Source organism: Mus caroli, unplaced genomic scaffold, assembly GCF_978045245.1.
Source record: "Mus caroli unplaced genomic scaffold, Mus_caroli_1 scaffold_6, whole genome shotgun sequence".
NCBI classification, from domain to species: Eukaryota; Metazoa; Chordata; class Mammalia; order Rodentia; family Muridae; genus Mus; species Mus caroli.
In genome coordinates this window covers 93,799,168-93,824,044 of record NW_028227261.1, presented here as the reverse complement: position 1 = coordinate 93,824,044, position 24,877 = coordinate 93,799,168, and the positions used below count along the sequence as shown (strand labels likewise).

General features: G+C 39.8%; 1 protein-coding gene and 1 long non-coding RNA gene across 2 annotated transcripts; one reads left to right on the top strand and one right to left on the bottom strand.

Moving 5' to 3' along the window:
- Nucleotides 1–531: 531 nt before the first annotated feature.
- Nucleotides 532–4,401, bottom strand: LOC110292504 (major urinary protein 20). Its single transcript, XM_085839534.1, is given in 7 exon segments — nucleotides 532–767; nucleotides 1,554–1,640; nucleotides 1,764–1,865; nucleotides 2,210–2,320; nucleotides 2,948–3,021; nucleotides 3,784–3,917; nucleotides 4,246–4,401. Coding segments are annotated over 7 exon segments (849 nt in total). The 5' UTR covers nucleotides 4,351–4,401.
- Nucleotides 4,402–6,921: 2,520 nt separating this feature from the next.
- On the top strand, nucleotides 6,922–12,678 carry LOC147004298 (uncharacterized). The gene is made up of 2 exons (XR_015047242.1): nucleotides 6,922–7,330; nucleotides 11,422–12,678. It is a non-coding gene; the product is annotated as an uncharacterized LOC147004298 (long non-coding RNA).
- The last annotated feature ends 12,199 nt before the right edge of the window (nucleotides 12,679–24,877 follow it).

Below are 24,877 nucleotides of genomic sequence, written 5' to 3'. Positions count from 1 at the left end.
TTGGGTTTCTCAATAGTGTTTTGCCATCTTTTAGCAAAGTACAGTAAGAACTCGTTTCATGTGCCCTGAGTTGAACCAATTTAATCTCTTGATCTAGGGTCCAGAGTACGCTATGAGGAGGTAGACACCTTTTTCTCTGTAACCAATGGGACTACAATTACCAAACCTCCCCCACCCTACCCAATGCCCTCAGCATATCCTGAAACATTTTGAGCAGGCATAGCCTTTGAAATATGTGTCTCTCCTATGCTCTGTTGGAAAAGACACTATGGATGGAGGAATGGTAGAGCAAGTGTCATGCTCCAGTGGTCTTCATAAAGCACTACAGCAGGAGAGCTAAAGAGCAGGCAGTACTCATCAGGGCTTGGGATTGCTGCAGGGGAGCCAAAATCTGAAACTCAGATTACATTCATGGCCATAAGGAAGGATTTTGGGTATAGGACTCAGGAGGTCTCCTCATTCACTCACTGTCAGCGCCACTTTTTTTTTTTTTTTTTGGACACATAGACATATATTTAAGTGCAAGGACAATCATATAATGAACATGAAGAGAAAGAAATTCCTGGAGAATTGTGATGGGTGTGTCAAAGAGAAATTTAAAGAAAGTCTTTTATTTTTGATGAGTTGTCCTAGGAACATTATGGAGAGTCCAGGATTGCACTTCACCGTGAGACATGATGGGAAGCAGATCATAGAACTAGTCACGGGATGCTATATGGATAGGAAGGAATGATGCTGGAGTCCTGGTGAGGAGTCTCCACTCAACACTGTGTAATACAGGAAGAAACAATACAGAAACTCATTCAGTACTTCTTGTATTGACTTCAGGACAGAGTGACATTCTATTATATAGAAGAAAGGTGATCAAGAAATGGATCTTCCCTTGCAATCTAACTGGAATATTTGCCAGAGCACAGGGATGAAAGTCAGAATAAATGACCGTATTGTAATCTGAGGTTTCTTTCCACAACCTTTCTCATAAAAGCTCTGAAGTATGTTAGGAAAATTGTGGAAAAATGATAAAAGTCTTGCCTACATTTAAAGGCTTCACACATTATATGAGTCAAGTCTTGGGCTAGATGAAAAGGGAGGGCCAGAAGAGTCTGCTCTCCAGACTGGTTGAGAAGTGGTGATCAGATACCTCCACTCCAAGGTAAAAAGCCAAGGTTGTACAGTGTTCAGAAAGATGTTATTATCTCGAGTGGGATGGAGGGAGACCACAGACACTGAAGAGGAGCTGTACCACATCCTGGTACTCTGTCTGTTAATGATAATGAACCCATTGCTGAGCCTTTCTTACACAAGCATACATCAACTATGTAAAATTCAAATCCTTTTTTTTTCTTGCCTAAGTGCTTGGGTCACTTTACTTCAATGCTCAAAGTAGGACTAGACCACAAATCCAGATTATTCAAAGCCAATTTTTAAGCTTTCCTCAAAGATTCCTTATCCAACTATTTTTATTGTAATTTGGACTCACAATACTAATGCTTTTGGAAGGGTGTTGTTCATGACCACCAACCTCTTCCTTGCTCTCATTGGATATTTCCCACCTGGAGGCTCAGGCCATTCTTCATTCTTCGGTCTCCAGGCAGTGATCTGTAGAGTGAGAACAAGAACATGTTCAGGTACCAGGTCCACTTTATTTCCCCAAGAGAAAGGATAGGACTCTCCAGCGTTCAAAAATGACTGGTAGCCAACTGGGTTTGTTTCCTCTATGATGAAATATTCATGATGAGAAAAATAAATGAATCCTGACTTACTGGCATTGGATAGGTCAATGATATTTTCTCTAATGATTCCATGCTCCTCACATAGTTGTGCAAATTTTTCCTTGATGTCTGAACTCAAATCTGGTTCGCGGCCTGTGAGAAGAGCAAAAGAGAGTATAGCAGCTGTATTGTGTGCATTGACCACAGCCAGAGTGAGGTTATAGACACTTCCCCATAGGGATGGGAAAAATGGGTGGCAACATTATTGACAGGCATTGGTATGGTCTATCCTGGATTTCGCATCCATAGAATATTCTTCTGTCACACTGAGAGATTTCAGAGTGCCTCCATCACTATGCTCAAGGAAATATGGAGGTGAGCATCAATCTTCAGGAGATGAGAAAGAGGCAGAACCAAGCAGGGAAGACCATATTAAAATTGGAGGTTCTTTCTTCTTTTCCCACCCCAAGAACAGTGTCTGTGTGAAAATACTTTACCAAAGAGTTCTGTCAGATGAAAGGTTTTCCCATCCCTTTTGTTATTGAGATAAAACATAAGATAATTGAAAAAGTCTGTCTTAAGTATAGTAAATGTATTGAATCCATCATCTGTGGAGGAAATCGAACACAGCTCAGAAATTCTTGGTTGTGCAGTAAATGATGGACTTTCTTTTCTTGTTCTACCTCAAATATGGAATCATTAAAATATATATCCTGGAAGAGATAGGTGAAGTGTCTGAGCCTTTCTTTGTTTAGTTTTCTAAACTTCAAGAAGTAACTTCTAAGAAAAGGGACTTTGAGAGGTCCAGACCACTAGTGAACAGTCAGCCACAGGAGCACCACTCTCTCATCCTCTACTAGGCTTCCTTACCTACCTCCTTTAGCAGCTTCAGCAATAAGTTTCTATCTCTTATAAGCTTACCTGCTTCTACACCCTGAGCAATGTGCACCTCTACTATCCACCAGGTTGTATCATATAGATTCCATTTCCCCCTACTTATCCTACTTGCATGTGACATTGTGTTAGCTATTAGATGGTACCCATTTGACTAATAGATGCAAGTTCCTGAGTTCAAACTCCAGAAAAACACACATAATTACACACATAAATAAAAACACACATAAATACACACTCACACACACACACACACACATTCACACTCACACACACACACTAAAGGTAATAAGGTTTACTAATTATCTTGGGATAGATATATAGACATTTTATATACTTACACATCACAGAATATTCACCAGCCTTTTCTGTTTTGTCAGCATCCAAAAATATTTCAGAGCACTCTTCATGTATACTGTTTAACAGAGTGAGTTGGTGTGTAAGGGATTTTGATCTGGCTGGTTTCTTCACCCACTACACCATATTTATCTCCAGTTTCTGATTCCATTTAACTTTTGAATACCTTTGTAAAATTAGCAAAAGGCTTTTATTTACATTATTTCATTTATATCAGATGTTTTAGCAGTCACAAATTTGCCTATTATTTTTAAAAAAGAAAATGACAATCATTTCTCATCCTTACAACAACTGCAACCACTTCCAAGTTTCACCAGTGCTGAGCTTCAGCCAGTGGTGTGAATTGTCAGCCATATTTCCACCATCTGACTCAAATTAGTACTCTGTAATGGAGGCTGATGTGCCTCCCAGATCCACAGAGGAAAATTATTGTCTTTACTGTAGGAAAACGCAAGTAGAAAAGGATTGATTTCTTTGGCTAAAAAATAGTAAGAAAAATAAAATTCATGATCACATAATCTTAACTTGTGATATACTGTCTCATTAATGTGGTTTCAGAAGTGTCTCTGATCTTTCCTTATTGAACTCCTAGTGAAATAATTCCTGTCACCAACTCTTGTCTCTGACTTTTGAAAAAAAACATGTTATGAGATCTTGGTTCAGTGTCACATGGAGCATTCTAGTTTTGGATACAGACTCAGTATGTGTGTGCATATGTGCATACTGAGAGGACTCACTTCTCCCAAACCCAAGTGTTTGTAGGCATGAGACCATACCAGGTTTTCATTTCTTCTTTCTCAGCTAGAAGCAACTCACTTACACAATATGGAATTTCAAAGCTAAGGAATTCTCCAAGACATTGATGTGCTCCACAAAAACTCTCATGCTGACATGTTCTTCTATCTTTTCTCTTTTGTCAGAGGCCAGCATAATAGTATAACATTCCCCATTAATCTGTAATAAATAAACAAATGGTTAAGGGAGAAGGAACTTGGATACCACATGCACATGTTTCCACTTGAACTCCAGCCTACGGATTAGGGACTAAGCATACACAGGGGTAGATCTCATGCCAGTTGTCACAATACTTAGCATACTGCCCCTGTCTCTCAGTGAGAACAGAGGTCCACAAACATTGTTAGATCTGAATATCTGGTCTTATTTCAAGGTCTGGATCCATTCATTTGTCTAATAGATTGGGCACTATACCCATCTACTCAAAGGACCTACTTGGATTGAAGAGTTCCCCAAAGCAAATTCTGAGTCAGAAGTTACAATTCACTGATCATAACTTTTCTACATTAAAGTTCCTTCCCATAGAACTAGCTTCTTCTGCATGGACACAGACTATGGTAAGTCCCAAACACAGCAGTAGAAGCAGCTTCATTTTGGTTGGGAATAGATTTGTCTTCCTGTCAGGACCACGTCTTTCTGGTGATGTTGCCTACACTCCATTCCCCAGCTCCTTTTCTTGTCCTTATATACACTCTGGGTTCAGTGGGTTTATTTATTTCTTTGTTTGTTTGTTTTACTTCTGTATCAGTCTACCACTATCAGCCTTGTGGAATGTTTTCTCATTTATTGATAAGAGGCCAAGGATTGTTCCTGCCCTTTTCAAACTTGTCAATTTCATCACCTATGGATTGATGTTATAGTCTTACATTTCTCAAAACATAATCCCAAAAAAACAGTGGGTGTTCAAGAGAGCTGCTATCTGGAACTAGATGCAACTGTGGATCTGGCTTGGAATCAGAAAGCCAGTTTTGGAGGGGGTGGGGACTGAACGGGAAGGTCAAGTGTACATAGAATCTTTGCTTTAGTAGGAGTATGGAAGAACATGAGTTACTCAATTTTTGTAAAAGATTCATTTATATTTCATGTGTATGAGTATTGGTTTTGCATGTGTACCTGAGTACCATGGACAGGCCTGGTGCAGTGGAGGTCAGAAGATGGAGTCAGATTCTTTGAAATTTGTTCTTGCTGAGGACCCAGGTTCAATTATGAGCACTCATGTGGCATCCCAAGACTGACTCGATCTTCAGTAACAGGAAACCACCTACTTTCTATTGAAATTTGTAGCCTCCTGTACACATGTGGTGCATTTAAACTCATTTAGGCACATACACATAAAAATAGTAAATCTTAATTTTAAAAAAATATCAAGAAAAGGCTTCAAAGGCTAAGGTGATAGCTTCCCAAATGGCTTCAACCTTTGTACAGATAGCACTGACTTCATAATCCAAACTGTTATCAGTAGCCAGGTTGCATCAACTGTTTACCTTTGAGAACACTGGAATTCAACTGACTGGACATAATCTCCTCATTAATAAAAAACATAAGTATTGTGCAAAGTTGTATTTGCTGATGGAGTTCCAAGTACAAATCATGCCAAAAATCATGCTTCCAAAGACATACAGTTACAATGGGAACATATTTTGTATAAGTAGACATTTCATTTACCCTGGAACTAGAAACATAAACTAGTGTTTGATGTGGGGAAATAAAGAATTCAAGAATGAGGCAAGTACTCGATATGCTTTATTTCAACTTTGCATCAGCATTATATGGTATGTACTATTTTATTCTCCGTACCATAGTATTAGTTAATACTCAGAAATAATAAATACCTGTCAGGTTATATAGTCAGTCAAAGTGAGAACTTAGAATTAAACCCAAGACTCTCTAACTCAGGAGGTTTGTTCTTATTGACCCCACTACACTGCTCAGGATGTTTTCACCATGAAAGAGGAATGGTTAAATAGGAAAAAGAGGAATAAACAGTGCTGTAGAACTCCAGACATGTTGCACTGGCAGGTACTGCACATGGGTTTGTTTAAAATATGGAGAAGTTGGTGTGGTCTGAGACTGAATGAGGAATGACAACTGGCTTTCTCTTGGTCTAAAAGCATTTGGTGGATGTTCTTCTAGGGGATTATAACATTCTTCGATACTATTACTTCTCCTCCACCTTCTCTTCCTCCTCGTCCTCTTTCTCTTCTTCCCACCCTCATATTTTTTCTTTTATTATGGTGTCTGTACACATGTGTAAATGCTTGTGCCTTTGCTAGTATATTCAGAATTCAGAACAGTACACCAGTTGTCTCCCTCTATCTCTTTTTACTTCATCCCCTTGAGACAGGGTCTCCCTCTGAATCTGGGAATTAGTGTGTTTCAGATAGGCTGGCTGGCCACTAAATTCCAACAATATTCCATTCTTCATCATCTACCCAGTACTGGGGATAAAAGCAGCCATGGCCAGCTTTTTAATGTGAGCTCTGAGCTGGACTTGAGCTTACACTGAGGTTCTGAATGGTCTTATATCTGTGGCAATCCTCTTGCCCCAGGCTCCTGAACGCTGGGATTATGGGTTGTAGCACCTCATCTTGCTATGGATTATTGCTTTTCTAGTAATGAATTAGAAGTTGCTTCTACAGAAGAAAGCAACAATGAGTCCCTTCAACTTCTGACTTCAGCTCAGGAACCTTCCCTGTCACTAAGCATGTTAAGACTACTCAGGATGTATAGACTATCCATGTGACTGAAAAGCTGATGTAGTCAAGAATAGACAAAGTGTGTAGTAAGATGTTTAAGGAGTTTACATGTAACCAACTAACAGCCCATTTATAAGTAGCTAGCTTTTCTGAAACTGACTCATAGGAAAATGATTTAATCACCATGACCTGTGTCTTACCCTCAACTAATTTAACAATTAATTCATTCAGAAAGCCTTTAGACCCATTCAAGCCACTTATATGATGCCAGTGTGTGTTTGGGGCCCAGAAGAATATCAATAAAAACAGGTTTATTTGATTCATGCCCCAGATCGGAAATATTCTGTAGTCTCTCTAGCAGCCAGAGTGATAATACATACTGTTGACTCTGGCTCAACATCAGTTTTGAAACACCTGCTGTGTCAGTGTCAGAGAGTGACCCCATGACCCCACCCCCCAGTCTTGAGCTGGCTGAAAAGTCTCTGACACTGGAATCATGTGCCTTCCTTTGCTACAATTATATCTTCCTGCCAGAGAACTGAGAACTGCCCACCCTCTGAGCTGCTGAAGAGCCTACTTTGCAACCACAAGCAACAGAACAGAGCTGAAAAAAAGGGATGGGTCCTTGGGTTTTCCCATATATATTCAGTGCCCTACATTAAAGAATAAGCCTTGATCAGAGAACTTTGTCTTGGCTCATTATTTCTCTTGCTGTCCTTCCCATCCAGCCCCTGTTTTCCATTCAGGAACCCAGTAACCCCTGGCTGCTGCTGAGTACAGTTGGCACCTGAACAGGAAACCTGAATACGGAAAGACTTACTGATGGGCACTGTCTTGGTGGGGCTCCACAGAAAACAGAAGATGGTATCCTGCATGGTAAGGAACATACAGCATTAATGTTAACGGTATAAGTTTTATCTTTTGAAGGCTGATGTTTGCAAGGGTGAAAAAGGGATACAGGCTAGACTGAGTAAGAGTGGGCTCAACACTGATATCAGTTAGGGATTGAGAATGGAAAATGGGACTGGAAAATTCTAAAACAGCATTTTTCCACAGTTAAGAACTGCATCATGGAAGAGGAGTAGAGCTTAAAATAATAAAATAAAATAAAATAAAATAAAATAAAATAAAATAAAATGATTAAGATATACAAACAAAAATATGTATATGCTAGATATACAAATAACAAGGGAGAGAGAGAGAGAGAGAGAGAGAGAGAGAGAGAGAGAGAGAGAGAGAGAGAGAGAGAGAGGAAAATGGATTTTAGACCTCTTCCAGGGACAGAAGGACATCAGAAGATGTCCTGCTTTCTGGTCCCTACAGGAGACATCATTAGTTCTGGTTACATCAAGTTTTCTACCCTTTCTGTATTGTCTCTGTTTGGTGCACCAGTCTGTCAATGTGTCAACTCATGTCTATCTGTTTTTGTTTTGTTGTCTGAATGACTGTTGTTCTATGTTTCATGTTGAAAAGAAAAAAATGGTTAAAACTTTATCTTCTGGCTATCCATTTCTTGAATCAGTCTCAGTTTGCACAGTGGTGGATGATTTAAGTTATCCTGTACCCTTAGCCAGGAGTCATGTGGCATGAACCAGCCCAGGAAATCAGGCCTCTAAAAATACTTCTAAATTGGGATAAAATTTTATGTAATTCTTATCCAAGAATCTAGACATATAAGAGATAAGATTTAAAACAATGTCTCTTCAAAGAAGTATTAAAAGTTGAACTGTCATGCATTCATATATAAGAATTGTTAGCCAAACTTCATAGCATGAAAGTAATCCTTTTAGTATTGATTTTGAAGGGAATGGATTCTTTAAAATTGGGTTTTGCTTTCCAAAAATTTTGGTTATGCTCTAATATTGAAAAGAAACTTAAAAATTATAGTTAAAATTGCCAGTGATCCATTGGCTGCACTTTGCACTTTGATTGCAAGGTCATGATTCTTAACTCACCCATATTTTGTAATTAGGATGATTGCAAGAGCAATAAAAGTTAAAAACAGCTGTGGCCAGTATGGATTTGCTGCCCCTTTTACGCAAGCTTTATTGAATACAGTGGTAGAAGCAAAATTTAAACCCCCAAGTTTGGAAAAGAGATCTCTGTGAGAATTTATTTGGTATCAAACAGGCTCCTGGTTAACATTTTCAGGATTTTGTGGATACATTACTAAAAACAGCTAGCAGAATTTCTGGAGATTCTGAAGCAGGGGTTCCTTTTTTTTTCTCACAATTGTTTTATGAGAATGCTAGTGAAACTCTTTGTGGATATTCGGCCATATGAAACGAAGACAGACTTATCTGGATACGATGATCCTTGTGCAGAAATTGGACCTTCATACAATCAGTGTTTGCTTATTGTTGCTGCCTCACAACAATATTACAGTACTTATAAGCAATGTTTTCATAACACTAAGGATATAAAGAATATTTTATGTATAAACCATCTTAGGAAAGACTGTCCAGATATTAGAGTCATAGACAAACAGTAGAATTGCTCCGCTGGAATCTTTTTCCTGCAGGAGGGGTAGTGATTGGGCCAGACCTCAGGAAAAAGGCTCAGATGAAGTAATATTTACACTTGAGTTAATGAAAACCTCAGAGCAGCCTTAGCAAGGCTTGTGTGGCATTTCTTTTGCTTTGCACACCATGCCCAGGGAAGTTGTTGCGGCCTCACCTCTCCTTGCCTTTAGGGAATAATTTTAAAAACAAAACACCATTATTGCAAGCCTATCCAAGTATTGTTTAAAATATAGTTTAAACTTAAAATTTATGAGAGGTCAATGAGGTTGTGGAACTTCGAAGTGCATTACAACCTGAATTGCCTACTCCATATAGAATTATTATGGATTTGGAAGGTTGTGTTTTCCTTTGCATCCTGATAATTGTAAAGGGTTTGCTTCTACTGAGCTTGTGATCATTGGAAAGTTTTGCCTCTAGGTATGTCTAATAGCCTTACATTATATAAAATAAAAAAAATAATAATTTTTTTGTCTTTGCTTCAATACAAGAAGCAAGGACTTTAAATCTTTTGGTTCATATTGTTTATTATATGGAGAGTATTTTATTAACTATTCTCTCTAAGGGAAATTTACTATAAACCTTTACTCTTACACAACGAGCTTGAAAAATTTCAGAGTAGTTGTTGCTGAAAAAAAAAAAGATTCAAAAGGCAATATCTTTTTCAATATTTGGGGCCTCAGTTATATCCTAGAAAAACTGTGGTAGAGAAAAATTCAAGAAATAAAACATGATTTGCTTCAAATTATTTTCCAAAGCTACCAGATGTTAATTGGCTAAGTCCTCACCTTAAGCTCACCACAGGAGGACTTAAGCCTTTTTTTGGATGTTATCAAGGGAGATGCAAATTAACTGGTGAGAAACAAACAGCTTTTCAGGAAATAGAGGAAGCTTTTATAATCAATTGTTATCAATTGTAATCAATGGTAGTCAAATGTTAACTGCTTATTTTAGTTATTGTTACTGAATGAGCTCACAACAGTTCTTTGGTAAAGGAAGTATTAATGTGAAATAATCTTTCATCATCTCCAAGTAAAGTTTTATCATCCTGTTATGAAGCTGTCATTGTGTTAATAAAAAATTGTAGGATAGAATCATAAAGAGAGCTTAGAAAAAAATGTATTAAAACCCTGACAAGACGTTATTCCATGTTTCAAACAGCAATGAAATTTTTTTTGCAGAATATTGATATTTGGCCAATTGCATAGTAAACTTTTGGGTAAATTGATAATCATTATCCAAAGACGAGTTAAAATTTGCTTCTATGCATGCTTTTGTATTTCCTGTAAAATGATGTTTGCATCCTATTAAGAATACATCTACTGTATTAATAAACAGCCCTTCTATGGGAAAGAAGTATATGTGATTGGATCACATGTTTATTCTTTTGGGTTTCCTTCTGCTTTAGCACAGATAACTGAATTGTATGATGTAGCCAGTGTTTTGAAATGTTGAAGAAAGTGTCAAGCTTTAATTTGTATGCTGATAATCAATATATATATTGGCTTACAGTTGCTTGAAATTGTTTTTGGTTTGTTTTAGATACTGCTAAATCTCAAATTTTCAAACTGTTTATGCACATACAACACAAGATAAGAGAATATACTCTTCCTTTAAAGGACTGTCCTTGGACCTTTAAGAACTCATTCTGAACTGCCCAGACAGGACCCCTTAAGGCCATGGCACAGCAGATCTTTATCCCATGAAGATTATAGGCCTAACCATGTACAATTGGCCATATAATCTCATTTTTTACATCGTCAAAATAATAATGGCTTGAGATAATAGTTTGCTATTTTTAGAGAACGTTCATGTCAAATTGTTCTTAGCGACCTCAATTTCTATCTGTTCCCCCGAATGGTGTTAAAAATCTCGAGGACTTATACTTAATCAATTATTGCAAAAGAATACTCATATTTCTGATCTCAGAAAGATAAAATATGTACATGTGACTATTGACACCTTTTCAGTCTTTCTCTTTACAATTGCTGTAACAGGAGAAGCAACTAAAAATGTAATTAGTCTTTGCCTACATTAATTTTTTTATGTTTACTGTTCCAAATCAGATTGAAACAGAAAATGGACCTGGCTATTACAGTCAAGCATTTGAGATGTTTTGTGACAATTTAATGTTACCCTTGTTACTGGGATTTTATATAATTATCAAGGAAAAGGCATTATTGAACTTTAAAACAATATGTTCTTAAAAACAAAACAAAAAACAAAAAAGGGGGGATTATATCCCCATGCACATTATTTAAATCATGCATTTTATTTAAAAAATTTTAAAATTCGGATGCCAAGGAACTCTTTGCTTAGTGTCTATAGCATCCTACAGCTAGGCATACTCATACCTAGGTGAGATAGAAAGATCTACTTATTGGTATATGGCATGATCCTGATCAGGTATTTAATATGGGAAGAGGGCATATTTGTGTTTTTCTGCAGATGCTTATGGATCATGCTTGCTGCCAGAGTGATTGGAGTGACATGCTGACACAAGGTTAAGGCTGACCTGTGAGCTTGCTGAGTGCCCTGACCATGGTGACAGGAAAGCTGTATTAGGTATATGTTCTTGACCAACCTTTGCTTGAGAATGTTCCAGATTACAAAGGCTTCCTTCCTTCAAGCTTTAAAACCCTGTGGGACAGAGAACATAGATATGGTAGATACTGACTTAGAAAAATTAATCAAAATGTGGAGTTATAATGACTTTTTTCTTTCCTTTAATGTGAACAGTTATTCTGACTCAATGATGGACTGACTGGTCTAGAAATAAATCCAATGTTGGATATTCCAATTACAAAGCTAGCTTAAAAAATCTTTATCATCCAGCTTACCTGATTCTTCCCACTATTTACCTGAGAAATAACTTTTTTTCTGTTAATTCTCAAAGCCACCTCCCCCACACTAGGAGGCCAAACCCTGGGACTGATCTTTGCAAATTTGCACCTGAATTGAGTGCCTAGGACATCCCCACAGACAACTTTAGTCCTGTTCCTTTTAATTTTTCACTTTGTATTTTAAGCATGTCGGTTACTTCCATACAGTCTCACCTTCAGCAAAGCTCAGATAGTGCAGTTATTCATCACTATGAAGAGATGCATTGAGCACATATTGTGGATTTGGTCTGAATGGGGAAAAGGTGTGTTATGAGGTCCATTAGCCAAAGACAGACCACTAATGATTCTATGCCTCTTATCAACCTAAGACACAGGCAGGTGCTTTGGCCATGTTTATTCATTATAAACACTAAAGGGCCATGCTTGTGCAAATAAACACAAACAAGTTCTGCACGTGTTCTCCAGGAAGGATCAGAAGGAGACAAGACATTCAGACTAAAGGCAGGCACAGCCACCAGCCACCATAATTCAGAGACATGGCCATGGAACATAAGTAAATTTTATGCCCCTTTCCTGCTAATTTTTAATAAATAAAAAGGGAGGAATTGTGATCTCCTGCCCCCAGTCTTAAGCTGGCTGAACAAGTCTGTGATACTGGAGCCAGACATCTGTCTCTGCTGCATTTACATCTTCCAGCCAGAGAACTGAGAACTGCCTGACCACTGAGCTGTTGAAGAGCCTACTTTGCAATTCAATCTAGGTGAAACATACAAGGGAACTCAACTAAACTAAGGGACAGGTCCTTGGGTTTTCCCATATATATTTAGTGACATACATTAAAGATTAAGCCTTGATCAGAGAACTTTGTCTTGGTTCATTATTTCTCTTGCCATCCTTCCCATCCACACACAGCTTTCCTTTCAGCAACCCAGTAACCCGTGGCCACTTGTGGCTACTTCAGAGGATGCTTGGAGTTACTGCTTAGCTCCACAAACCTAGCATGGTACCCTGGATATCAGAGATAGAGACAGAATTAGGGGGTGAAGAGATTATTGGCCAGTAACTCATGAAGGATGAAGGGAGCTAGGAGGCAGCAGAATCAAGAAAGGGAAGTTATCCTGTGTTAGGGAGAAATGCTATGCCACAGTTTTGTTCATTCATGGGGTGTTGCACCCCAAAGAGAACAGCATCTCATCTCAAAGATGAGAGAGTCCTCTAAAGCAGGTAACAGCTGCAACTGCTAGCTGTTCACACTCCTCACAATCAAGCAGTCTTTTCTTTAAGGTTGGTGGTTGACTCCAAGTTATACTGACTCTTGATTCTGGCATTCCAATCTGCTATTGAACACAGATAGTCTTTTCCAAAGAGGTCTTCAGTCCTCTCCCCAGTAGGTATCTGTCATGGGAATATTGCTATAAAAAGTTATTTAACTCAGGGGAATCTGTAATCTGAGGCCAAGAACAATGCGTACACACTACAAATGCTCAGAAAGGTCAGCACCTTGGCAGGCACGGAGTTAGCATTCAGTCAATGAATGTTGAACAAGGGAAAGCCAATGGCACTTGAGAGGGAGAGGCTGGAGAGATGACTCCTGGTTAAGAGCACTTGCCTGTTCTTTCAGAGGACCTGGGTTAAATTTCCACCACTGACATAGTACCTCACAGGAATCCATAACTGTAGTTCCAGAGGTTCTGACACTCTAAGTGTGTACTATGTGCATGTGATACACAGACATATTTGCAAGCAAAACACTCACACACATAAAATAATCTATTAAAATAGGAAAAAGAAAACAGACCAACAGGACATGGGCAGAGGTCTGTCTAGGGCATGGAGAGTGTAAACACATGCAAAGGCCATGACAAATAGAAGCACAAGTAGTTCAGACAGGAAAAGGAAACCTTTCAGGGGCACAGTGAGCACAGGAGTTATGAAGTGATTTAGGCTAGAAAGGGGGTTGTGTCAGTATCCCGGGGCTGCCCTTATGAAGTCATGCAGTACAGGCGGCTTCAACAGCAAGAATTGAACTTTTTCATCTCTGGCAGCGAGATAGAACTCTGGAAGCAAGGTGTTCAATGTGGCTTGCTTCTTCTGAGATATTCCTCATTGCTTGAATTGAAGGCAGCTGCTTTCTGGGGTCTTCAGGAAATTTCCTGTCTGATCCAGCCTGTATCCTAGTCTTTCCTTTTAAGGACACTGGTCATATTATCTTAGGGTGCACACTAATGACATCTTACCATAATTAGCCAGAATCACACCCTTGGGGACTGTGGGTAAATCTTCCGATGTATATTTTTTGTGGGCACAGTCCACCCCATATCAGCTCATGTGGGCCCATGAGGAGCTTGGTTGGTGTCAGTTGACTTGTAAATGGGAAAGAACTGAAGCATTTACAGTAGGAAAATGGGCAGAGGTGTACTTTCAAAGTTCATCTAGCTGCATTTAGAGAACAAATGACGAAGGGAAGGTAGGGGAATAGAGAAAGATGGTGCTATCAGCAGTTCTTAACGTGTGGGTCATGACCCCACAAGGGTTTATTAATTCGTGTGGCTTGACCCCTCAGGGGTCATGTGGACTATATTCTGCATATCATATATTTACGCTGAAATTCATAACATAAGCAAAATGACTGTTATGAAGTAGCAAGGAACTAATTATTTGGTTGGAGGTCACCAGAACATAAAGAAGCTGTATTAAAGCATCATAGCATTGGGAAGGTTGAGAACCTCTAGGCTAGGAGATCATGATGGAAGTGACTGGAACACGCTGGCAAGAGATCATGTAAAGCAAGGCGTGGTGGCACACGCCTTTAATCCCAGCACTCAGGAGGCAGAGGCAGGCAGATTTCTGAGTTTGAGGCCAGCCTTGTCTACAAAGTGATTTCCAGGACAGACAGGGCTATACAGAGAAACCCTGTCTCAAAAAACGAAAAACAAACAAACAAAAAAATCACAACAACAACAACAGCAAAACAGAGATCATGTAAGCTTACAATCAAGAGAGCTGGAATGAGAAAGATATTTATAGAGAAACTACATGGTGTTTTGAAAATGCGAACTTACAAAAACAAATTAGTATTTTCTGTACCTTTATATAGATAAATGTTAGAGATATTGTAATTAATATCATGACCAATAGAAACCTCAGGAGGAAAGGGTTTATTTTAGCTTATAATCAATTATGAGGGGAGCTGGGTGTGCGTGGCAGGGAGGGGAGTAAATATTTGGGAGAACTCAGGGGCAGGAACTAAAGCAGATGCCTCAGGGGAATGTTGCTTCCTGACTGTGGATTGTGGCCTCCCTTCTTACATAACTTATTACCCCTCTGTCCAAGGTGGTATTTTTATAGGGAGTTGGGCCCTCCTGAATCAGTTTTATAGAGGCATTTTCTCACTTGAAGGTGCCTCTTTCCATATAACTCTAGCCTGTGTCAAGTTGAAACAAGAACAAGAATAAAAACAATGACATAGGAAACTTACTAATGTAATTTTTTTTAAAAAAGACAAAACAAAACAAAAGAAAACCTTAACCAAACAAAACCCACCTCTACATGAGAAACAGTAAAAAGAATGCCTCTGGCCAATGTTTGAAACCTGATGTCTGTATCCCTACGTACAAGTGGTTATGAAGGCATTTGGTGTACTGTTGACTGATACATGCAGACGCTGGATTCATGAGAGTTGCCACTATGATACACACATAAGGGTGCTGTTTTGAACCTTTGAGATGTAGGCAACTCTGGTTACTGTCTTTCTTTTCTTCTTCCTTCATTACTCAGTTTTTTGTGTGTCATGTTGCAAATAGCTTTATATATTAAGATCAGGACTTCCCCCTTGACATGTATTGAATGGAACCATATATAACTTCAATTTTATAGGTCTAAAATGACTGTGCTGGCAGTTCATACATTTCACCTCAATGGTGGTGATCCTTCTGTGTATGTAAATTCATTTTTATCTGAAGCATGATAAGTGGTTTTAAATTTCAGAATGTAAAAATACTTTAGCCATGGATGTGAAAACTTTAAAACTGAGTGACTGAATACCAAAAAAAGTGCTTAGGGCTGGAGAGGCACCTCAGTCATTAATACTATCTCCAGACAATGCTTCCAGAGGACCAGATGAACAGAAGTTTCCAGCAGCCATTTCAAGCAGATCACAACTTCCTGACAGCCAAGTGCCCCTGTCAGGCCTCCACATGCACCTGCAAACACACACACAAAAGCAGCTCATACACACACTCACACACAGAGAGACACACACACTCAAACACACTAAAACAGACACATAGACACACACACACAAACTCACACACACACACAGAGATACACGGACACACACACACAAGTAGCTCACAACCTCCTTTTAGCCAAGTTCCCCTGTCAGGCCTCTGCATGCATCTACACATAAACACACACACACACACACACTCACACACACAGAGTCAGACACTGAGACACACACTCTCACACACACTCACACCTACCCACACACACACACAGACCCACAAACACACACACAGACACACAAACACACACACACACCGATACACAGAGATGCACACACAGACACTAAAATTAATCTTTTTAAAAAAACAGCAAAAGAAATGCTAAAAATAGACATATTTTTCTATGAGGATGATACGGCAATCACTGGCTTTATCCCTTGTAAATAGTTTGATAAACAGCAATTCAGAATTAATTTCATTGTAAGTTTGACAATTGGTTTTCTGAAGAGATGACCACTTTGATTTTATTTAGATGCAAAGAAAATTTAGATTTTGAAAGTCTGTAGGGAATGGACCTGAGTGAAATGGATATTTAAAAAGAATCAAACAAACTCCAATATTCATATACACTATAAATCCTGTGTCAGACATTTGTTTATAAATAATAAAATAACTAAGTAAGCTTTGTAGACCAGAGAATTACCAATTTGTATGAAATTCCATATTACTTGGCCTGGTGCTCAGCTTAATTGTGTGCAGCTTAATCCACTAGGCAGTAAAATTTTAATTACATATATAAAACCATGAAGCATGCCTGTCAAATACTAGTGACAAGATAAGGACTGAAATTCTGGAGATAATAGGACAGACCCAGCAACCATGCCATGGCCTCTATAACTATGCATGCGTAGGTCTGTTAAGTTCATCTATAACTGAAAGGGTAAGAATTTAACCACAGTAGACACCTGGACTCAGATGAACCCCAAGAAATTGGTGTTGAGCACTTACAGTGCAAGTGCAGCAAGGGCACAGTTGCCCACTACTGGCCAAGCAGTGTGGTGCACTGTATCATACAACCACACTGCTGGGGGTTCCATTCTTTTGTGCCTGTTAGGTTTGTGCTCTGTGTATAAATATTACATTTGTATGTATAATTTAAAGCCAGTATCTGGAGAGTTAGAGCACAAAACAGTGCTAATTATGGTCCTTTTGAAAAATAGAAAAATTGAGTCTGGAGAGATAGCTCAGTAGTAAGAGCACTTGATGCCCTCACAGACGACCAAAATTCAGTTTCCAGCATACACAGGATAGCTCACAACCATCTATACCTCCAGTTCCAGAAGATCTGACACCTTATTCTGACCTCCCCAGGAATGAGTCATATTTGTGATGAAAAGACATACTTGCAGCCAAAACATTTACACGAATAAAATAAATCAAAAAATTAAAAAATAACATATGAATATAAACAAATCAGGGGACTGGAGAGATGCATCATCAGTTAAAAGCACAGGCTGTTCCTTCCAAGGACTTAGGTTTGGTTTATGGCACCCACATGGTGACTCACAACCATCTGTAACTCCATCTCCAAAGGATCCATTTTTAATCTACTTTAAAAGATTAATCTCATCATTCATTACAAATGTTTCAAGCTAACCTTTCAGTGAAAAGCCTTGGTTACTGTACTAGGAGGCCGGCCTGTGGCCTATATGAACTGGGTATTTCTGGAAGGCAGGATGGGTCTGAAAGAGAGACAGAGACTAGATGGTGAGAAAAGAAGTTTTTCTCTGATCAAAGCCCGAGAGTTCACTAAGAGACTGTGGTTATAAAGGGGAAGGCCCATCCCCTCCGCCAGTCCATTCTTGGTTACGGAGCCAGCCTATAGGTAACCTGCAGGATAGGATGTTTCTCCAGAATGTCTCAAGGGTCTCTCAGCAGGTAGCAGAGTCTCAGAGAAGAGCAGCGGTAACAATATAGCCATCTAACTCAGAAGGCTACACCCCAGGTGATCTCATATTCAGTGGCAACAAAGTCTGAATCAGCCTGCTTCAAGGCTGTGGGAGGTTACAATACCCCCCCCAATTGTATAATAAAAATAGCTGGACTGAGACATAAAATTTATTTATGCTCCATAGTCCTGCCTGGGAGTTATGGTGGCTGGCAGCTGTGGCTGGCTTGGGGACTCAGATTTTCCCGAGATATTCTTATCTGTCAAGGAGCATACATGCAGCTTGTTTGTGTTTATTTTACACAAACATTCCTCTGTGGTATATTAACAAACCACGGACTCTTGGCAAGTACCTCTGTCTTCGATGGATATGGCTCTGAAATCTGGTTGACTATCATTGACTGACTGGCCCTCATAGCACACCTTATTCCCAAACCAGACAAAAGCCACAATATATACTTAATATGCCTCTTCATATTGAAGAATTTCTGCCACCTGTACTTGCTGGAGGCCAGACTGCATGCTTGCTGGAATCAGGCTCTAAGGAGAGACTGTCCTGCTTGAAAAACAAACTTGAGATACTTGAAAAGCAACAGTAAAAGCTTCTATGGGGAAGTCCAGGTATTTATTCAGTTGCAAATTAGCAACAATCTAGCTCAGACTCTGAATTAGCAGAAAAGCTGAAAATGCTCTGAAAGTGGAGGCTGTGCTCCAAATTATCTTTTTCAGCTAAAATGGATTTTTAGCCATCAACGAGGTTAGAATCATACTTACTAGAAGATTCAGGATCTGTGTCAACTTGATGAACCAGTCTTTCAGGCAGCCATCGTGCTCCATCTTCTTTTTGTGAAAAAACACAGACAGAACCTCTTCCCCAGATTAAAACGGGGTCTGGACCATTCGACTTATTCATTAATGGGACATGCTATTTAACCATGGCATAAGACCTGGAAGTAGCGAATAGCACCGGGGTAGCTAGGGCGCAGGGTCGGCTGACCCTCGCCAGCTACCCACAACACCCGCCACAGGATCTTAAGACTTCTGGTGAGTGGAACACAGCTTCTGCTCCAATCCAATTGCGCGCGGGACCTGAGACTGCATTAGTTAGGGAAGCAGAAACCCGGCCTGAGTATGGCCACAGGCCTCTTCCGCCCGGACCAGCACCGGGGTAACTAGAGCGCAGGGTTGGCTGACACCCGCCAGCTACCCACAACACCCACCACAGAATTTTGAGACTCCTGGTGAGTGGAACACAGCTTCTGCTCCAGTCCAATCACGCGGGACCTGAGACTGCTTTGGTTGGGGAGGCAGAAATCCGGCCTGAGTAGGGCCACAAGCCTCTTCCGGTCAGAACAGCACCCGGGTAGCTAGGGCGCAGGGTCGGCTGACACTTGCCAGCTACCCACAACACCTGCCACAGGATCTTAAGACTTCTGGTGAGTGGAACACAGCTTCTGCTCCAATCCAATTGCGCGCGGGACCTGAGACTGCATTAGTTAGGGTTAGCAGAAAACCGGCCTGAGTAGGGCCACAGGCCTCTTCCGCTAAGACCAGCACAGGGTAGCTAGAGCGCAGGGTCGGCTGACACCCGCCAGCTACCCACAACACCCGCCACAGAATTTTGAGACTCCTGGTGAGTGGAACACAGCTTCTGCTCCAGTCCAATCACGCGGGACCTAAGACTGCTTTGGTAGGGGAGGCAGAAATCCGGTCTGAGTAGGGCCACAAGCCTCTTCCGGTCAGAACAGCACTGGGGTAGCTAGGGCGCAGGGTCGGCTGACACTCGCCAGTTACCCACAACACCCGCCATAGGATCTTAAGACTTCTGGTGAGTGGAACACAGCTTCTGCTCCAAACCAATTGTGCGCAGGACCTGAGACTGCATTAGTTAGGGAAGCAGAAAACTGGCCTGAGTAGGGCCACAGTCCTCTTCTGGCCGGGCCAGCACCGGGGTAGCTAGAGCACAGGGTCGCCTGACACCTGCCAGCTACCCACAACACCCACCACAGGATTTTGAGACTTTGGATGAGTGGAACACAGAGTCTGCTCCAATCTTTAAACAGTGACAACGATAACAACTAACCCCAGAGATTACCAGATGGCGAAAGGTAAACATAATACTCTTACTAACAGAAACCAAGACCACTCACCATCATCAGAACCCAGCACTCCCACTTCGCCCAATCCAGGGCACCCCAACACACCGGAAAAGCTAGACACGGATCTAAAAGCATATCTCATGATGATGGTAGAGGTCATCAAGAAGGACTTTAATAACTCACTTAAAGAATTACAGGAGAACATGGCTAAAGAGTTAGAAGTCCTTAAAGAAAAACAGGATAACACAATCAAACAGGTAGAAGTCCTTAGAGAAAAACAGGATAACACAATCAAACAGGTAGAAGTCCTTAAAGAAAAACAGGAAAACACATCCAAACAGATGATGGAAATGAAAAAAACTATACTAGACCTAAAAAGGGAAGTAGACACAATAAAGAAAACCCAAAATGAGGCAACACTGGAGATAGAAACCCTAGGAAAGAAATCTGGAACCATAGATACGAGCATCAGCAACAGAATACAAGAGATGGAAGAGAGAATCTCAGGTGCAGAAGATTCCAAAGAGAACGTCGGCACAACAATCATGGAAAATGTAAAACACAAAAAGATCCTAACTCAAAACATCCAAGAAATACAGGACACAATGAGAAGACCAAACCTACGGATAATAGGAGTGGATGAGAATGAAGATTTTCAACTCAAAAGACCAGCAAACATCTTCAACAAAATTATAGAAGAAAACTTCCCAAACCTAAAGAAAGAGATGCCCATGAACATACAAGAAGCCTACAGAACTCCAAATAGACTGGACCAGAAAAGAAATACCTCCCAACACATAATAATCAGAACAACAAATGCACTAAATAAAGATAGAATACTAAAAGCAGTAAAAGAAAAAGGCCAAGTAACATATAAAGGCAAGCCTATCAGAATTACACCAGATTTTTGACCAGAGACTATGAAAGCCAGAAGATCCTGGACAGATGTTATACAGACACTAAAAGAACACAAATTCCAGCCCAGGCTACTATACCCAGCCAAACTCTCAATTAACATAGATGGAGAAACCAAAGTATTCCACAACAAAACCAAATTCACACATTATCTCTCCATGAATCCAGCCCTTCAAAGGATAATAACAGGAAAAAACCAATACAAGGACAGGAACCACGCCCTAGAAACAACAAGAAGGTAATCCCTCAACAAACCTAAAAGAAGACAGCCACAAGAACAGAATGTCAACTTTAACAACAAAAATAACAGGAAACAACCATTACTTTTCCTTAATATCTCTTAATATCAATGGACTCACCTCCCCGATAAAAAGACATAGACTAACAAACTGGCTACACAAACAAGACCCAACATTTTGCTGCTTACAGGAAACTCATCTCAGAGAAAAAGATAGACACTACCTCAGAATGAAAGGCTGGAAAACAATTTTCCAAGCAAATGGTATGAAGAAACAAGCTGGAGTAGCCATTCTAATATCTGATAAGATTGACTTCCCAACCCAAAGTCATCAAAAAAGACAGGGAGGGGCACTTCATACTCATGAAAGGTAAAATCCTCCAAGAGGAACTATAAATTCTGAATATCTATACTCCAAATACAAAGGCAGCCACATTCATTAAAGAAACTTTAGTAAATCTCAAAGCACACATTGCACCTCATACAATAATAGTGTGAGACTTCAACACACCATTTTCACCAATGGACAGATCATGGACACAGAAACTAAACAGGGACACAGTGAAACTAACAGAAGTTATGAATCCAATGGATCTGGCAGATATCTACAGAACATTCTATCCTAAAACAAAAGGATATACCTTCTTCTCAGCACCTCATGGTACTTTCTCCAAAACTGACCACATATTTGGTCACAAAACAGGCCTCAACAGATACAATAATATTGAAATTGTTCCGTGCATCCTATCAGATCACCATGGACTAAGGCTGATCTTCAATAACAAAATAAATAATAGAAAGCCAACATTCACGTGGAAACTGAACAACACTCTTCTCAATGATACCTTGGTCAAGGAAGGAATAAAGAAAGAAATTAAGGACTTTTTAGAGTTCAATGAAAATGAAGCCACAACATACCCAAACTTATGGGACGCAATGAAAGCATTTCTAAGAGGAAAACTCATAGCTCTGAGTTCCTCCAAAAGGAAACTCGAGAGAGCACACATTAGCAACTTGACAACACACCTAAAAGCACTAGAACAAAAGGAAGCAAACTCACCCAAGAGGAGTAGATAGCAGGAAATATTCAAACTCAGGGGTAAAATCAACCAAGTGGAAACAAGAAGAAGTATTCAAAGAATCAACCAATCAGGGAGCTGGTTCTTTGAGAAAATCAACAAGATAGATAAACCCTTAGCCAGACTCACTAGAGGGCACAGGGAAAGCATCCTAATTAACAAAATAAGAAATGAAAAAGGAGACATAACAACAGATCCTGAAGACATCCAAAACACCATCAGATCCTTCTACCAAAGGCTATACTCAACAAAACTGGAGAACCTGGATGAAATGGAGAAGTTCCTAGACAGATACCAGGTACCAAAGTTGAATCAAGATCAGGTTAATGATCTAAACAGCCCTATATCCCCCAAAGAAATAGAAGCAGTCATTAATAGTCTCCCAACTAAAAAAAGCCCAGGACCAGATGGGTTTAGTGCAGAGTTCTATCAGACCTTCAAAGAAGACCTAATCCCAGTTCTTCATAAACTATTCCACAAAATAGAAACAGAAGGTACTCTACCTAACTCATTCTATGAAGCCACAATTACTCTGATACCTAAACCACAAAAAGACCCAACAAAGATAGAAAACTTCAGACCAATATCCCTTATGAATATTGATGCAAAAATCCTCAATAAAGTTCTTGCTAACCGAATCCAAGAACACATCAAAACAATCATCCATCCTGACCAAGTAGGTTTCATCCCAGGGATGCAGGGATGGTTCAATATACAGAAATCCATCAACGTAATCCAGTATATAAACAAACTCAAAGACAAAAACCACATGGTCATCTCGTTAGATGCGGAAAAAGCATTTGACAAGATCCAACACCCATTCATGATAAAAGTCTTGGAAAGATCAGGAATTCAAGGCCCATACCTAAACGTGATAAAAGCAATCTACAGCAAACCAGTAGCCAACATCAAAGTAAATGGTGAGAAGCTTGAAGCAATCCCTCTAAAATCAGGGACTAGACAAGGCTGCCCACTTTCTCCATACCTATTCAACATTGTACTTGAAGTCCTAGCCAGAGCAATTCGACAACAAAAGGAGATCAAAGGGATACAAATTGGAAAAGATGAAGTCAAAATATCACTCTTTTCAGATGATATGATAGTATATATAAGTGACCCTAAAAATTCCACCAGAGAACTCCTAAGCCTGATAAACAGCTTCGGTGAAGTAGCTGGATATAAAATTAACTCAAACAAATCAATGGCCTTTCTCTACACAAAGAATAAACAGGCTGAGAAAGAAATTAGGGAAACAACACCCTTCTCAATAGTCACAAATAATATAAAATATCTTGGCGTGACTCTAACTAAGGAAGTGAAAGATCTGTATAATAAAAACTTCAAGTCTCAGAAGAAAGAAATTCTAGAAGATCTCAGAAGATGGAAAGATCTCCCATGCTCATGGATTGGCAGGATCAACATTGTAAAAATGGCTATCTTGCCAAAAGCAATCTACAGATTCAATGCAATCCCCATCAAAATTCCAAATCAATTCTTCAACGAATTAGAAAGTGCAATCTGCAAATTCATCTGGAACAACAAAAAACCTAGGATAGCAAAAACTCTTCTCAAGGATAAAAGAACCTCTGGTGGAATCACCATGCCGGACCTAAAGCTCTACTACAGAGCAATTGTGATAAAAACTGCATGGTACTGGTATAGTGACAGACAAATAGACCAATGGAATAGAATTGAAGACCCAGAAATGAACCCACACACCTATGGTCACTTGATCTTCGACAAGGGAGCTAAAAACATCCAGTGGAAGAAAGACAGCATTTTCAACAAATGGTGCTGGCACAACTGGTTGTTAACATGTAGAAGAATGCGAATCGATCCATTCCTATCTCCTTGTACTAAGGTCAAGTCTAAGTGGATCAAGGAACTTCACATAAAACCAGAGACACTGAAACTTATAGAGGAGAAAGTGGGGAAAAGCCTTGAAGATAAGGGCACAGGGGAAAAATTCCTGAATAGAACAGTAATGGCTTGTGCTGTAAGATCGAGAATTGACAAGTGGGACCTCATGAAACTACAAAGCTCCTGCAAGGCTAAAGACACCATCAATAAGACAAAAAAAACACCAACAGATTGGGAAAGGATCTTCACCTATCCTAAATCAGATAAGGGACTAATATCCAATATATATAAAGAACTCAAGAAGATGGACTCCAGAAAGTCAAATAACCCCATTAAAAAATGGGGCTCAGAACTGAACAAAGAATTCTCACCTGAGGAATACCGAATGGCAGAGAAACACCTGAAAAAATGTTCAACATCCTTAATCATCAGGGAAATGCAAATCAAAACAACCCTGAGATTCCACCTCACACAAGTCAGAATGGCTAAGATCAAAAATTCAGGTGACAGCAGATGCTGGCGAGGATGTGGAGAAAGAGGAACACTCCTCCATTGTTGGTGGGATTGCAAGCTTGTACAACCACTCTGGAAATCAGTCTGGCGGTTCCTCAGAAAATTGGACATAGTACTACCGGAGGATCCAGCAATACCTCTCCTGGGCATATATCCAGAAGATGTCCCAACCGGTAAAAAGGA